Source organism: Acipenser ruthenus, chromosome 17 (genome assembly GCF_902713425.1).
Source record: "Acipenser ruthenus chromosome 17, fAciRut3.2 maternal haplotype, whole genome shotgun sequence".
NCBI classification, from domain to species: Eukaryota; Metazoa; Chordata; class Actinopteri; order Acipenseriformes; family Acipenseridae; genus Acipenser; species Acipenser ruthenus.
In genome coordinates, this window is record NC_081205.1 from 3,552,121 (window position 1) to 3,569,143 (window position 17,023).

Genomic DNA, 17,023 nt, shown 5'->3' on the forward strand with positions numbered 1-17,023 from the left:
GAAGCAGCTGCATAGTAGACTACACATGAATTTCACATCAAAAACGTTGATTTACTGTATCAATGCGCGCCACACCGATAGCATTTATGATTTCCATTACATGAGAGTAGGTGTTAAAATTTCATGCTGGTACTGATGGACTCAGCTCTCGCCAAGAACAAATAAGCTTCTTGTACTGTAAACTAATGTGCTCCATCTGTGTTTCCCTACCATCGGATGATGTATATAAACGAGACACCAGTTGGAGGCGAGGTGAGATTTGAATCAGATACGAGGTTTGTAGATAGAGTCGCCTGGGGTTAAATTGGTTTTGTCTCTTTAAATATATGCCGGGGGGGTTGTAACTTTGCTGCGGAGGGAGGGGGTAGTTTGAGTGAGCGAGCAGCAAAGTGGAGGGAGTGTGCTGTCATATACACAGCAAACAAAGATCCGTGCACGACAAAGCATTTGGACTGTAACAAAAACGAGTTCGGTGTATTCAGAAAAAGAAAACAACACTGTCTGAAAAAAGCACATTCCTGTTCGCTTTGAAACTGTTGTGTAGCGTATAAACACCAGTGCAATAAAGAAGTGAACTCTGGATGTACAAAGCTGTGAACTTCAAGTTGGTGTTTTCTGGAGGACAGGAGTAAGCAGTCCATTCGGTGATTAGAGGACAAATAATCGGCTGAGCGCTTTGAACTGCACGTGAGTTGAAAACTACGGCTTTACGGCAACAATTCATATAAACAAACATTGTGTTTGTATGTTGCTATACAGTAACTGTTACAATTTGATAACAATGGCACTTGTGAGCCAATGTTTAGAATTCTTATTTTGTATGTGTTTTGTGATTTTTAAACTTCCCATATGTTATTGTGTGTGTGTGTGTTTATTTTAACAGATGGAAGTTCATCCATTTTTTTTTTCATTTTATTTAAAATCTAAATAAATGTAAAATAAATAGAGATTGATGCAGGGTGGTGTTTACGAATATTTTAGTTTTAATGTATTTAGGAAAGGTACGGTATTGTACTTCCATGCAAGTTGCATTGTTTATTGCGGTGCAGTAAGGACAGTCTACTCGCTGATATAGTGACAGCAGCTTGCAGTACTTTGCACAGGGTGTGTCTGGACTATGGCCCGTCGGTTATAATAATTCGCTTTACAAATTACTAAAGCCTGCTACAGTCTCCTGGACCTTTTTAATGTAGTTATTATGTGTTTGTTGTACCATTGTGATATCCGACAACTGCAGTCGATTTACGTTGTTTATATTTTCGTCCATAACAAAGGACGGCCACCAGCAAAGCACTTTGGTGGATGTGAATACGCTACGTATTTGTAAGGAACGTTCCTGACTGTACGTACTGACTTAATGTTTAAAAAAACAAACAAACTGTGAACCTAAATTATTTATATAAACATGAATAGAGTACAGTAGGACTCAGGAGAAAATAATCTAATTTACCTTCAGTGTTCTAAATATGTCATGCCTGAAACACTCTTTAAACTACGCAGTGCTGCCCTTCATTTAATCACAACTGGTTATTAACATTTTGAGGTGCCTGCCTTGTCAGATAACGTCTTCTCTGGAGACCGTTTAGCACACCTGAATTTTGGTTGTCGTAAATTGAAAGCGTCACATTCTTAATCCCGTGTGTGGCTGGTCAGGTCTGGAGAGAGCGGCTCTGGGAGGTAATTCCACACAAGCGTGATCCAATCTGATCGGCGCACTATTATTTTTAATGCGGGAGAAACCGTTTGTGACAAATATCCATTTTGACATTTTCTCTCGAGTTGTTATTGATCATAACAATGACACACTGTCAAACCCGTGCCAGGTTATTGCTTTTGTATAGGCTGTTTATTGATTAGGACTGCTTTTGAACTGGGGAAATAATATGAGAAAAAAATACTGGGTCCGTATGCCAAGCTTTCTCAACTTTCTTAGCTCAATGCATGAGGCATCCTGACTGAAGACGCCACCCACCCAATCCATTTCCTTACAATAACCCCCTTTATAGTGTATTACTGTGCACTGTTAGTGGGGGCATTTTAAATGAACAGGGCTGAACCGACTGAGTATGGAGAAACTTACTCATGCTGTGATAAGTGTAATGAGTTCAGACCTAAAATAGTCCTGTAGAACCAGGTGCAGAACTAGTGTGAGTTACTTACCTGCACTGGCTTTATAACCAACATATAGACTGCATGAACAACAGCTGTGCATCTGGATGTCCCAAAAACAGAAACATGTGGTGACTTTATTATTATTATTATTATTATTATTATTATTTATTTCTTAGCAGACGCCCTTATCCAGGGCGACTTACAATTGTTACAAGATATCACATTATACATTATTTCACATTATACAGATATCACATTATTTTTGTGAACCACTTAAATAATTTTGTTTACCACTTAAATACCGGCTGCTGAACTGTGTTAATTGGGAGGGGATTAAACTGCGATCACTTAAAAGCTGTCTGTCGCTCCAGGAAAGGTCCTGGTTAACCTTAGCTAATCCTGTCTCTGCACTTTGATGTTTGCTGGAATCATGCCATTCAATTTGAAGAGATTATCCAATTTATTATCAGTATCAGTTTAGCTTAATTACAGGTTTCCCCTTTAAACGATACGTGCTATCAGAGTTTCATTCGTCTGCGCTGTTTCTTCTCATAGACAACCTTTCTTACTAGAAAACGTCAATAAAGGTTTAAATATTGTACTTTGTTAGTAGCTATAAAAACAAAAAAAACCTGTTCAACATGAATCGAGGTTACAGCAAACCAACAATTTGAGGGCAGCCCTGGAGTGTCATAGGACTGTTAGTGCTGAGTGGTGGATGAGAGGCTTCTAAAGATAATGGATTGAATGCACTCATTTATAATCCCTACTCCTATAAGTGGTCTCTACATGAATAGAGTAACCCATACAACTGGTTCAATGCTGTTTTTTCTTGGAGTTCCCTGGGGCATTGGTGCAGTTCTGAGAGTCCCCTGCAGAGCTATACGTACCCCTACCTTTAGCACAGCTGTTCCATGGCAATCTCCCATCCATGATGGTAAAGTATGGCAGCTGCAAGCAGAATATGACTATCTTATTTGGCTTGCGTAGCTTGTGAGATTTGCCAGAACAGTGACAGTCTGTGAACATCTCATCGCTGCGTTTTCTTCTCCAGCAGTAAGACTGTGATTTGGGTTCAGCATCTTGAACTGAGCATTGAGGTTATCCAGGCTCACGTTGTCTCAATGCCAAGTCAGACATGTGGTCTTTTGTACTGCGTTCTTCTGTAGCTTAGACAAACCAAACGCGTTATCAGGAAGCAGGCATGTGCTTTCAAAGGGATAGTTGCTTAGGCATTGCAATGATTAGCCACAATAAGCTGTACGTTAGCTATGGCTGTTATGTATTATTATTTTTTTTTTACCCAAGGTATTGCAATACAAATATTTATTTCCATGGTTTACATGTACACAGATCCTGGAAACTCCTGCATAAACAATTTGTTTTTGTGGAATTTGTGTAGCTGCTAGATTATAAGACAGTGAGTGAATGCTGGTACATTTGTTCAGGCCCTCTTGCAGGATTCAGCATGCCTGTTCTGGTGGGGTGTTTAGACTGGAAGGGAGCAAGAATCTAGATGCCAGATTACCTTTGACCTTACAAACACTGATGGATGACCTCTTTCTCTGTGTGACCCTGCAGACGGCTACACTAGGGCTCTTCATGTCATTACAGGGGCAGAACAAGTTGAGTGGTCAGTACTGTCCACACGTAGCACCATGAAAAAGAGAAACATACTTGAATTGATTCCCAATAAGCTTTCTTTCTATAGAACGATGGGCCCAAAAGGCGTGACTACAGTGCTGTTTTGGTGCATTTGATTTTGATCAAGTCTTCTGATCAGTGATGCAATGTTCACAACTACTGGTTTGTTTCTCATTTTGCAGACTTGTTTATCAATACCATGAGAAGTACTCCACCTTCTGTACACTCAGGTGCGGATTCAGTTCAAGGGGCGTTATAAAAATGTTTTTGTGGCTCTGTAGTCTGTTTGTTTAATGCACTTTTATTTTTGTTTTTGTTCATTGGCAAACGGATCAAATGCAGGAGACGTCAAAAATGTTGGTGCCAGACATGAGGTTAATCTTCAGTTCTCCTGATTGGTTAATAGGTCATTTTGATGTTAAGAATAAATTAAGATAATTATTAAACCCATGATTAAAACTAGATACTTTTTTGGGGGCAGTTAGCAGAGCTTGACATGGGCTACCAAGTTCCTTCTCTTTCTAAAACTTGGCAGTGGGGATGCGCAAGTTTTCCTACCTCTTCTAGGAGCTTTCCAGTAATCGCCTGCTGACAATGAATAACCCTTAACTCAGGAACCTCGTCCGAGACTCCGGGCTATTGCCAAGAGCCCGGTGCAGCTGAGTAATGTGTTGGCTGCTTAGCAATCAATGGCAGTTTTACATTAATTGGCTCCACTTAAGGCTGCACTTACAACATGGCACTGAAGTAGTCCCAGTTCAGCCCCATTGTTCTCTTCATAATAGTTTTCATTCTGCATGGCTGGGTACAGGAGGTCCTGTAGCAGTGTGCAAATAGGATGGTGAACCACGTGCACAAGATCTGTTATCTAAGCTCCCCGGGAGGCAACGTTAAGCACATTCAGCTTGTAGACACTTCTGTATTCCTTTATTTCAGCCCGTATACATACATATGCTTTGACAAGAACCTCTGTTAACCAATTCTCTTGTGTGAAATGCTCTGAAAGTGTGCTAACCAGGCCTCTATCCAATGACAATTACTACAGTACTGTGCTGTGCGCTATATAGGTTTAATGGTAAATAAGCTGTATTATAATCTGCAGGATACAGACATGCTTATTCATAGTAACACATAAAGCAACTTGGAGTAGTGACATAACTATTGCTACATGTTGTAGCACCAAGTGTATTATAATTGTGGATGAACAAGTCTGATCGTAGTGATCTTTAATTCCTAATGAAAAGAAGAACTAAGTGGATGTGCCCTTTGTTTAGCGTTATGCTTTTTACTGCTGTAGTCTTTAAAGAGGACACCGTTCTTGTATTTGTATGACTTGACTGTTCTGATGGAACCCAGATGGAATAACCCATTTAAGTATTCAGGGGGGTGGGGGGGAACATCTGTCTCTCGGTGTTTCCATTGTATACAATGGGGGCATCTGTGTTTTTTCACTGCCCTTATTCAATTTGTTATGTAGCACTGAGGGTCTTTTTTTTGTTTTCTGGGAGGGAATGTTTTCAAGGAATCTTTTATATATTCTCCCACGCTGCTGTAGAATGTAACCTCAGCGTGTCTGTTCTGTATAGCGACTGAAAGGCTTGTTCTGCAATTTGAACTGGCTCTCAACAGTCTCAAGTGCTGGGAGTGGAGGATTCAGTGCAGATGGGCCCCAACTGGGTTACAACAAACAGGAAGAGCCTTGTGGTATGGGAGTGATTAATTAGAAAACAATAGAACAGGCGTGATCAAACTTCTGTTAGGGTGTGAGTTACATTATAAATAAAATAATTCTGCTACTTGATTTTATATATATATATATATATATACTACCTTTCCCCGGTCTCTCCTCCACAATCCCACAGTCCTCTCTGCCTTTCCCATGCGCTCGCTGGTTGACCTTGTGTGTGAATGTGTGTGCTGGGCTCTTTGTATGAAAAGTGCTGTGTTTGTTGAACCGAAGCTGCTGTCTGCAGTACTGTTATCATTGGCACACAGCCGTACTGCAGTTCTAGCAGCAATCAAACGCTGGTTTGGTGAATTTAAAACTCCTTATTAACGAACATCTATTGTACATGAAATGAGATGTAAAGGTAAGGGTCTTGCCCTTTTCAAAAGCCCGCATACAGTACATAGTTAATTCATTGCCTCACTCAATATGAGTAGATATTGATATGATCCAACCTGCTGAAATTAAAAATGTTTTATATAAGATAGTTTATATCCAATGGATGTTACATCACATTTAGATTAGCTATAATGTTAAATATATTATATATAGTAAAGGGTGCTGTGTAAAAAACCATGCTGATTTGAACCCCTTCTGCTCTGTCCTCTCTATGCATATTTCCAAACAGTAGCAGTAATTCCTTTTCAATGGGTACAACATGCCCTCTTTCTGGTTATTTTAAAAGGTTCGGTTGCATTCCAAGCAGCTTAGGTCATGAGTTCCGTATTCCAGGAGCACAATGCTGCTGGAATGTCATTTCCAGCTCCACTGCATCGCCTGCCTCCCTGTGTCTGTGTCAAACCATTTACATGAAGTGTGCTTTTATTTATTGTTATAGTTTTAGTTAAATCTGCAGTTTGTAGATTTTACTCTGACACAGAAACTAGCAATTGAGACTCCTCTTCCTGCTATACAAAAAACATTGTGAGATAGTTTTGATTTCAAATAGGTAGCATTCAAATGAACCAGGTGTTCATATGTCATAGATTCCCATGACTGAGTGAATGGCAAGGTGTGTTGGGGACCATTCTTCAAAACGTGACTGGACCTGTTTCTTACTCACCCAGTGTTGTCACTGTTGTGACATTTTGCGATGGAATCTTGATTAGCGATTAGTACATTGAGACTCAAAACACAGCCCTAATATCTTGGTGTGTACAGTAGGTGAGGTGATTGGTTTGTGTACAGGCAGCGTGTCTCTGTGGCAACTTTTCTACTGATTGGGTCAATGGCTCGGGTTCGAGCGGTGAAAGGTTATGGCACGGACACAGATCCACACATCTGAGCCGAGGTCGGTTCGAAATTGTCTGTGGGAGACCTGGACACAAGCAGGGGGGGCTGGAATTAAAACGAAATCCAGTGTCAAATTTGGGATGTTGGGGGATTTAACCCTTTATCGTCCCGTTCCCTTTGTGCTTTTCATCAACTTTACATCCTAAATTGTTCAGTTGTTTTCATACCTGGAGCAAGGGCAATCAGTCTGACTTGACAGACCCCTTGTCCCACAGGACACCTTACTGTATTGTGTTACTGAACAATGTTCTTTGATGCAAAGCAGAACAAGTGATTAGCTCAGTTACATAAAGGCTACCTTTTTTTATAGTGAAAAATATTTAATAAACCCATAAAAAGTATTAAATAAACAAAATGGCCTTCCATGTATTCACAGTACTATCACTTGTTCTATATATATAACTTGATGGATTCTTTAAATTAGTTTTACCGTGTAGAATTATGAAGGCCTCGGGTTCAACATTGACGTTTCACATAAAGTGGGCTGACACCTTGAAGGGTAGTTTTACTGCTTTGATCCATGAACATGTTTTTGGTCAGTCTGCCAGTTTTCTGTATGTGACTTTGAACCGTCTTTGTCTTTGATTAGTTTTGAAGATACGATTAGCATAATATAGTGTGTTTCACAAGAGCCCTTTCAGTTACCTTTAATCAAGCCACTTCAGTACCTGTTTTGTCAGTGGCATGCAGACTCAGAACATTAGCATGCAGACAGCCGTCTCCTTCTCCCAGGTAATCAACAGTGTGGGCATGATCTCATTTGCATAACTGTGAATAAAAAGGCTTTTCTGTGAGCAGAGCAATCTCATTTCCTGGTTTCTGAGGTTCAGTGCAAACCGAGAGCTGCTGGACAGAGTAATATGGAGTGTCTCTACACTGAAACCGTTCAAACTCAACAATAAGCTGCGTGCTGTGTCGTGCTGTGTCTTCACGCTGCTTGCCAGGGTTTATAGCTTGGCAGGAATTGGAATACAGTAATTAGTTCTAAAAGTAAACTGAGGATTCCATGCCAGCCTGAGTGAAAGCAGTTGACAGGTCATGTTCAGCTTGGTGTTTGTGGGCAAGTGCAAGCAAAGCAAAGGTGAGTCGTTGCAGAATTTGCAGAATTTGCAGAATTGTGAATTACAAGTTTGGCTGTTTAGATTTGTAAGTACAATAAAGTTCCTATTTAGAAATGTCACTACTGTCTTGATTGCATTCTCTTTATACTAATTATACAGTTGGGAAAAACGAGGCGGCTTCTGTGGTGATCCTTAATGTGTTTTAATTCTAGGGCAATCGGTTGGTCTTATAATTGTTTTAAGTCTTCCATTATAAAACTTTTGACTGTAAGCAGCTTGGGCTCAATGGATATTTTTTATAGAAACCAGCTGCCTTGCAACAGCCAGACTTGTACAGTAAGGTTACACCGGACCTGTAGACAGGGCTGCTTAAAATGGAATAGCTGACAGCACACCACGTGATTTACACTTAGGAAAATGTGTGGATTTACAGTAAAAGAGTAGTAATGTTCATGCACAACACAGCAGCATGTTCAGTGTGCAAATGTAAAGTGGTATTAACGGCATTCTACTGTATGGTTCGGTAGTTAGTACATTATAAAAACTGCTTGTTGGGTCTCCAAGGTAATACTATGTGAAACAGCCCTTTTATTGCAGAGGGCTGCACTCAGTATTTCCAGTGTGGTCAATTTTAAATAAGTAGCCAAACTGCATGGTAATGAAATATTGAACACCGTCATAAAACACCAAGTGCTTCTACGCATTATCAACAGGAGTTTCCCTTGCAGCCAGAACCATACACATAACCATAGCAGGGCTTGTTGGCAGTCCATAGTCTTGTTTTCCATTTCACATTTATCGCGACCAATTGGGGCTGTTAAAGAGACAGGGCTGTGCGGGTTATTAATGATGGTTTGCTGTGAGCGATCAGGATGGCAGCAGGCTGGTATCAGTGTCTGCATTAAGAAGCCTACCTGATGACATACAGCACAGGGCTCAGAACTTGATTTGTGCCTGTAGCTGACACAGCATCTCTGTAAACCCTGGCTGTGCTGTGAGGCTAGGATTGTTTCCTGCATTAGGTTGAAAGCTGTATAATAAATGATGGCAGTCTCTTAAAAAGTCAATTAAGGCCACAGGGAGACCTAAATGTACAGTGGTGGAAAAATACTGGACAGAAATGTCTTGAGATGTTCAGTACAGCAGACAGATAAAGGTCTGTGTTATATGTTGTTAAATTGCATGCTTGTTCCTAGGGAATCCGTACTGTACTGTGGCAATTGTCAAGACTATAGGAACTGGCTCCGATTCTGGCCAATTCGTCCATTTACTTACGTTGGATTTTGAGTTGAATATGTCTAAATAATGATCAGAGCCTTAGCGTACCAAAGTTATGAAAATCAAACACTGTCTTTAAGGTGATCATTAATGTTGCATTATTTTGTTATGAGGCAAAACTAGAGTTTAATGAGAATTGCTGGCACATATGTATTGCTGCAGTGTGGTAGTGACCTGGGTTCTAGACTAGCGTTACTTGTTTTAAACGGGCCTCTAGTTACTGGGGAAACCTGTCAAATCAATCTTGAACTTGGCATGTGGAGTGGTGTGAGGTGCACAATAGGCTGAAAAATAGGTACAGTATTTTATGCAGCAGTATAGAATGTGCATTTCAAAAAGAAAGCCATGCCTGCAGTCCCCTGGGACCCTCCTGTAAAGGAACCTGTATCGTTATTGACACAAATGAGTGTTAAACCGTTGCTGTATGAGTTTTCAGCATTGTGCATGCTACAGCCCATTCATTTCCCTTTTCTAAGCAGCTCGGCTGCTGGGTGTTGGCTGGAAAGGTGTCCAATCAGGTGGCGCAGAACAGTGTGACTGACAAGACAAGCGCTTGATTGCACAATATAAGGGGAGGGAGGGGGGAGTGGTTTACAGGCATAACGATGTGGTAAACTGCAATATTTACATGTGTGAAAGCTTGAGGCTGGAAACCTGAACTGTGAGACAGGGACAAGAGAAAGAGAGAAAGAAAAGGCTTTGTATTGTAAAGGAAAACAAAACATCCTGATAACAATAAAGTCTTTTTCAATAAATGGAGTAAATCCCAGCATATCAGTCAGGTTCACGTGCTTCCTGTGTCTTTGTGTTTTAATAGCCAGTCTTAAGGGTTTGCAATCCATTTGTGTCTTTTTTTTCTGTCTTAAATTCTCTGGTGGTATTCGGTTAGTTTTCTTTTTGTTTTGTGTTGGTGTGTCCGTCGTAGACTTGGAGCTGTCTTTTCAAAACATGCACATTCATAGTCACATGGGCAGGCCCTTCTGTGTTTCCAAAGCCTGCGGCACTCAGGAAAGGTTGTTTGTGCAAAGCAATGCCATAGTTCAGGTCTGGGTTACTATGGAGACCCAAGCAGGTAGAGGGGGGGGGGGGGGGGGGGGAGAGAGAGTGTGCTGCAGAGCAATGGAACAGAGCCATCATAGCAGTGAATGATGGTTCAGAGGGAGAGTTTCGGCAGTATTTTGACCTGTGAATAATCATGAGCTCTTTATTATTAAATAGCACTCCAGAATCTCCTGGTCCAGTTGATTTCAGATTTAAACGATGGCGTGTTTGGAAGTTATAATGCCACTCTGTACCATGTATATCTTGTGATGTCAATGCAGGATCATCTCTCTCAGTATTCCATCCAGCTTAATTCAACATGTCCTGCTGTTCGGATGACCTCGGATCCAATGCCTCAATCACATTCAAGGTTCCTGAGTTAAAAACCTCGCCTGGCCAGCATGTGTCTGCTTCCACGAATTCCACAGCTTGGAATGCTCGGAATAGTCTAATTTTAGACCAGAACCTTGCTTGAATGGTGGTGTTTATGTGTATCGTTTTAAAGAACATCTGTTTTGAAAAACAGGACTTTGGTTAGTGCTGTAGTGCAAACAGCACATTACCCCTCCCTCCCTCAGGCCCTTCGTTTAACTATTTTCTTAGCACCAAGTAAGTTTTTAGAGAATAAATCATTTGTATAACAGTGGTATTGTCTTTCCTGTACTGCTAGAGAGGTCTTCAATTTCAAGTGCATTTAACACTCCTGTACCTGCATGCAGGTCTGCAGTTTTGATTTGAATAGAAATGGCTTTTATAGACCGACAGAGAGAGAGACGGGGACTGAGAGAGGTGGAGAGGGGCACAGACGCAAGCAGAGACAAGGGAAAGACAGGCAAAGCCACAGAGACAGACAGGCCCATCTTTAAGAAACGACCATGCATATCAGTCGCTTGACTGCGGATGTGTGTAGTGAGCAGACAAGGCTTGAAGCCAGTTCACTCTGCTGTGACAGCAGGGTACGCATGAGGTTTTGTACTTCCTTGAAGGGTGTTTCCTCTTCAAACAGCGACGCTGTGCTAATCCTGATAGGCAGGGTGACTAAATGACACTGGTGAGGAACGTACTGCACTTCTCCCTGAGGAAACCACTGTCAGAAAATTCAAATGTAGTGCTCGACCATAGGGCGTGGCTAGTCGTGGTGTTGTGTGTACTAAGGTGGTCATTTGAGCAAAAGTGGAGACCAGGCTTATGTTTTATTGTACTGGACCCAGGCAAATAATAATCATGTATTCTGGATAGAGGAGTGTGTTGCGAAGCAGGTATTAGGAATGTGTACATGACAACACGGGAGCAAAACAAGCATTCCGTTTAATGTCTCCGTGAAAAATAGCGTTCACTTGACAGAGCATTCCTATTGTGTTCTAGTCAAAGTCCGTTTTTACACAACTCTCCTTCGCTCTTTGAAATACTTGTATCTGGAATACTGCCAACCTTTTTCAGAATCTGGTTTTACAAGACTGGAGTACATATTTTTTTTATTAGATGAAATAAACCTTCAGTTCCAGGAATGGAAAAATAGCTTTTGTTTCAATCTCTTCGGTGGTTTGTGTTTTGAACTCCGATCCAGTCCGGTAAGTGTACCCAGTGCCTAATTGATAAACGGCAGCCAAGACTGGAGTGGAGTGGAGTGGGGGTTGGGGGGCTCAAGAAATCACTGCAGCCGAAGAGATCTGTTTGCAAGCCCAGATCCGAAATGCACCCTGAACAGAGGGATGTGCAGTAATCATCTGGACTGCTGCCAAGAGGGGATTTCAAGAGGATTAGGGAGACTGCTTGAGCGGTGGTACAAAGGGGGAGTGTCTCTCCTTTACTTTCTCTTATCCTGTCTGCTTGTCATTTTTATTAAATGAACCGTTTCGGGTGAACTGCCTGGGAAACTTCCCGAGAACAAAGCGCAGAACAGCCAGTGCGTTCTTCACTTCGGTTCTCATGAGACCCCACCCTTTCTCCATCCTTCTCTCTTTCTCGTGCCCATATATACTTCACTTTTTTTTGCTCTTGCGAAGAGGAACAGCATTTGATGTTTGGAAAGCTGCCCACAAAAGGCAGGGAAAAGTTTTAATTTATATTCTCTAGCACTGTTAACTGTACAGGGTCAGATTAGAAGTCTTGCTTAGTGATGATTAGACCTGGGGGGCTTATTGGGAATGCTGTGCGGTCTAATCAGAGTTCCTGTTGGGGAGTCAGAAAGATGTTTTTTTCTGTTTTCTCCTGTGCTATCCTTATACTGTATCTAAAGATTGTGCTTTTTCAGTTTAACACATACTTGGATTACACACTGGCCGCTGTTCAGCACATGTCTTATGAGTGGCATAAGCATGCAGGGGATGCATTGTTTTTGTTCACTGGAACCCTAATACTCCTTTTCTTTTCTTTGTTTTGCAGAGTTGAAGAGTGGAAACCGGAATGCCTAATCCAACAGCCTGTGTTCAGCGTCTAACAGGACTGCGATGGATGTGATGCGAAAATATCTGGAAATACTTGTACCACCGCTAGTCTTTGGTTACTGACTGACTCTCTTGTTTTTCCTATACATTTATTATAATAGATATAATATATATTAATCCGCTGAAAGCTTCAAGATGCCGATCTTAAAGCAGCTGGTTTCGAACACCTCCCAGTCAAAGCGTCGTTCCCGGGCTGACCTGACTGCGGGGATGATCAGCGCTCCCCTGGGCGATTTCCGCCACACCATGCACGTGGGGCGAGGTGGGGATGAGTTTGGGGACACCTCGTTCCTCAGCACCCGCTCCGGAGAGCCCCCGCGGCAAACAGAGGACCAGCCACCGTGCCCGCAGCAAACGTCCCACCCTCCCAGCTCCAAACCGGGGTTCCTGTCCCGTACATTCAGACACAGCAAGAGGTCCTCGTCCGTGACGCGGGTAGACAAACGGGAGTCCACTCTGGCACCGGCCAGCGGCTCCCCCGCCTTCGTGAAGGCCGCGGTGTCCCTCCCATATCTCAACGACGACACCGAGGCGGGGCAAGGGGGCGGCAGCCTCAGCAGTGTTCGCAAAAGCCTCTCCTCCAGCCCTCTCAAGAAGCTGCCGTCCTACGAGAAGCCTGTCAACGGTGCCGCAGCCTCCAAGCCGTGCGAGCAGGAGATCCAAGACGAGCGAGACTTCGGGGAGCTCACAGATCTGCCCCCTGCGTCGCTCCCCCGGGCGGGAGGAGGGATGAAACACGCCGAATCCATCATGTCCTTCCACATCGACCTGGGCCCGTCCATGCTGGGCGATATCCTAAGCGTCATGGATAATAAGGCCTGGGAAGAGGACGATCTAGGGTTCGAGGAAGGTAAGAGCAGCGAGGGGAGGGGGTCGCCAGCTCCCGCCACCCTGGAGCAGCTCCCAGCGAAACCTGCCATGGTTTCAGAAAGCGAGAACCACACTGCCCCCTTCAGTCCAGAGGTCAGGCTGCGGCTCCCTCGCCAGCATCTGGACAGCTGCTCTGTGTCCAGCTCCGGGTCTGCAGCTCTGGAGGAGAAGCCTCCCACTGGGGAGTTCCAAGTGCAGGGGGAGACGGACAGTGCCAAGTTCAGCTCCCCACGGGGGGAGGAAGACAAGGATTTATCATTTATGGATGAGGACGACGACGAAATAACAGTATAAACAAAACAAAAAATGTGTAGCTTATTAAATAAATTAATTAATTCCAATAAATAAAAAAAAAGTAATCAGACGCCTAAAAAGTCATTTGGGTGTTTTAGGACTGGACTTTCAAAGAAAAGAAACATATAGCAATATTGTCTCCTGGATTGGTTATTCTCTAGGATTCTGGGAAGCTAGTATTTAACTTTCGTTGGAAGGGAAAAGTCTCCTTAAACTTTAACATGATAGAACATATTTTGCTGTATTTTGAATTAATTTAAACGTTGTAATTTGGATCCAATACTAGAAACTAGATTAACTGCAATGGGAAAAAAAGAATTCCATTTTAGATCTTTTAGGTCTTTGCAGTAGCAAGTTTATTACAGAGATCTAATCGGGGGGGGGGGGTCCATTATGAAAACTAGCTGCAGCTGATCTGTGTGAAGATTGCAGATAAGAAGATACAGAAAGCAGCAGCTGTGTGGTTAAACTGCATACAATGCTGCGTGTAGTTCCAGCACAGATCAGCTGGTCAGTCTAGTCGGTACGCTGCAATATAATCTGTGATAATTCAGAAGTACCATTTAGGAACATGAAGGATGACACTAATGATACAGAATTACAAAGCTTAAATTAGCAGTTCCCTGAATGGACATGCACAATGTAGAGAAAGTTAGATCCCAAACTAAATACATTTATTAACAGAACAGGACAAAGTGCAACAGTGCCCAGCTGAGAATGTGCAAAACAGATGTTAAAGTCGCTCATGCAAAGACACTATTTCAACATGGCCGAGCGAGCAATGCAGATCCCTGCAGCTAAAAACCTCACTGAATTGGTTCTAATAAACCGTGGTAATGAAATCCAGCTTCCCTCCTTCCTAATGAAAAACACTTAGTGGGGGAAAAGAACTTGCTAATCCTTTAACTGATGCTGTATATTTCCCTGCAGTTAAGAGAGATGACAGCAGCCAAGGACCATTTTGAGAAAAAAAAATAATAATGCTGGTATAGAAAGAATTTACAGTAGCTCATCTGTTCTTTCCTTGTGTCTTACTGAGATTATGCTTAAGAGGATAATGAACAGTTTTCCATTATTATTATTATTATTTTTTTTTTTTTATTAATTAGAGGACCTCTAGAGAATTAATGTAGAATGAGAACTTGTATTGGCTACTCCTGAAAATTTAAAGAGAGATAGACTGTGCGGTAGAGGAGGAGGATAATGCTTCTTCTGGGAAATGTAGTCTTTACCACAAGGACTTGCTATACATGGGCCAGCTATTGCCTACAGGTTGAACAGGGTGGGAATATTGTGATGGAGATTGGAAGACGTCATGTCTGTTTTGTTTTGTTGATTTTGGGGGATGGGGTGGGCATGCAGTGAATTGGTGCAGAGCACAGATTTGAACCCAGGACGTCCTGTGGACAAGGCCAAAGACACTAAACTGAAAGGTACTGTTCTTCAGACTGTCGACCAATCGCACTGCAGAGGAGTAGCAGATTTACACGTGATGGAACAGACTTTTTTTTTATCAAAACTTATTTGCCAAGTAGGGGAGAACAAAACAACCACCAACTTGTAAAACACTAACTTTTTTTTTTAATAAATTTAAAAAAAAAAAAAAAAAAAAAAGGACTGTGGAACTAATTGTTTTTTTGTATTTCAGCTGAAAACAACACTTTCAATAGGAAAAAATTACTCCTGTCTTATTAATCTGCAGAGTGGCCTTTCCTTGAAGCTGAAAGGTTTAGAACAAAACTATACTGTGTAAGACAAATCTGGGTACTGTTCTATTTTTGGGAAAGAGAAGCAGATGCAATTGATGGTTCTTGTAAGCAAAATATGGATCATTTATTTTTGAAAAGGAAGAAATAACTAATTATGCTTATTATTTATAAATAACATTAAACAAAGAATGGTGCATGCTTTACTGTGAAGTACAAGCAATGAACACTAGCATGAAAACGTGCTGCAATCCCTTTAGGTGACCAATCGATACTTTTAACATAGTGGCACAATTATACAATTACAGTAATTAAAATCATGTCTAAATCCTTCAGGGGGAGTGATTTAAATGTCTTATGTATGCCCTTTTGTGCCCCATTGCCTTCAGAGTGATGATAATGATAAAAAGCAATACAAATCAAGTATTAAAGGGTTAATTAAGAACAGCCATTCAAATCTCATGATTTTATATTTCTTTCAAAACAAATCGAAAAAAAAAAAAACACTGGCATTTGAACTCCAGTGAAATGTAGCATGATAAAAATAAAAATGACAATATACAGTACATATAACGCTCACTAACCCCTCTCTCTGTGTATCCGTCTGGTGGTACTGTTGACGATGAATGGGTTGTCTGTGTCAGAACGGTTTGTTTGTGGAGAGAAAAAAAGAAAAGAAAATGCAGATGTGGTTTGGACGTTTTAACTGAAACCACAACATTGGCAACTTGAAGCAGACTTCCTTTTTTTAAATATGTCTGTAAGCGATGCAACATGCACCCAACATGCAGAGATGGTTGCAGCCAGCCTACAGTACCCTGGGAACCTGTCTGAGGTAAAACTACAGCAAACCAAATCGAGTCGACCAAAATGTAGGCTAATGCCTTCATCAGCGTCAAGAGATGAAAGCCTTTGTTTCTTATAGTTTTCCATTACAATTGAGTTTAATATGGATGGAAAAAAAGCCCTCTAATGAGATAATGAACAAGAAGTATATTTGTGAAGAAAATAATAACAAACAATGTTCGACCTTAGTCTATTTTTGAGTAGCTCTCTTGATAATGTTGAGTGGACAATGTTTAAAAATGTATGATTCGCTGTTCCTGCCCTTTCTTCTCAATATTGACCTCCTCCTCTGTTCTTATATAAAATAACAAGTATATTTTTCAATAAAAGAAAACTGGGAATCTGCCTTTTGCTGTCTTTTTGAATGGGAATATTGGTTTGTAGTTATAGGGTTGATAACCCAGGCTTTAAAAAAAAAAAAAAAAAAATTCTTACCTTTCATTAACTAACAGCTTACTTTCAATGACCTCGCTTTCCTTTAGATGGTTTCATTTTCATGTGAAGCCCATTTTATCCTGCAGCGATACTGTAGATCCACTGTCTGTGTTAGGAGCCCACCTGACGCCAGCTACAGTCAGTCCCATGAGCAGCAAAGGAAGTTTACAGGTTCAGGTGTGTGCCAGTGTTCTTTGCAGACCTCGGTGATATTACGAGGGAGCAACCTTCTTGACAAATCCATCATCTTCTAAGCACACGTTGATCGGT

At 41.6% G+C, this 17,023-nt stretch overlaps 1 protein-coding gene across 2 annotated transcripts; it reads left to right on the forward strand.

Moving 5' to 3' along the window:
* Nucleotides 1–364: 364 nt before the first annotated feature.
* LOC117423739 (cdc42 effector protein 4-like) lies at nt 365–16,664 on the forward strand. Of its 2 annotated transcripts, none has more exons than XM_034039865.3 (2): nt 365–687; nt 12,541–16,664. In XM_034039865.3, exon 2 carries the CDS (start codon nt 12,738–12,740, stop codon nt 13,764–13,766), a length of 1,029 nt encoding a protein of 342 aa, XP_033895756.3. In that variant the 5' UTR covers nt 365–687; nt 12,541–12,737; the 3' UTR covers nt 13,767–16,664. The 2 variants fall into 2 exon arrangements, with proteins under 2 accessions (XP_033895756.3, XP_033895757.3); XM_034039866.3 differs by lacking the exon at nt 365–687 and adding an exon at nt 7,585–7,856.
* Nucleotides 16,665–17,023: the final 359 nt, after the last annotated feature.

Excerpts from the sequence above, each read along its gene's own strand:
- LOC117423739 (XM_034039865.3), top strand. The coding sequence starts at position 12,738 with ATGCCGATCTTAAAGCAGCTGGTTTCGAACACCTCCCAGTCAAAGCGT.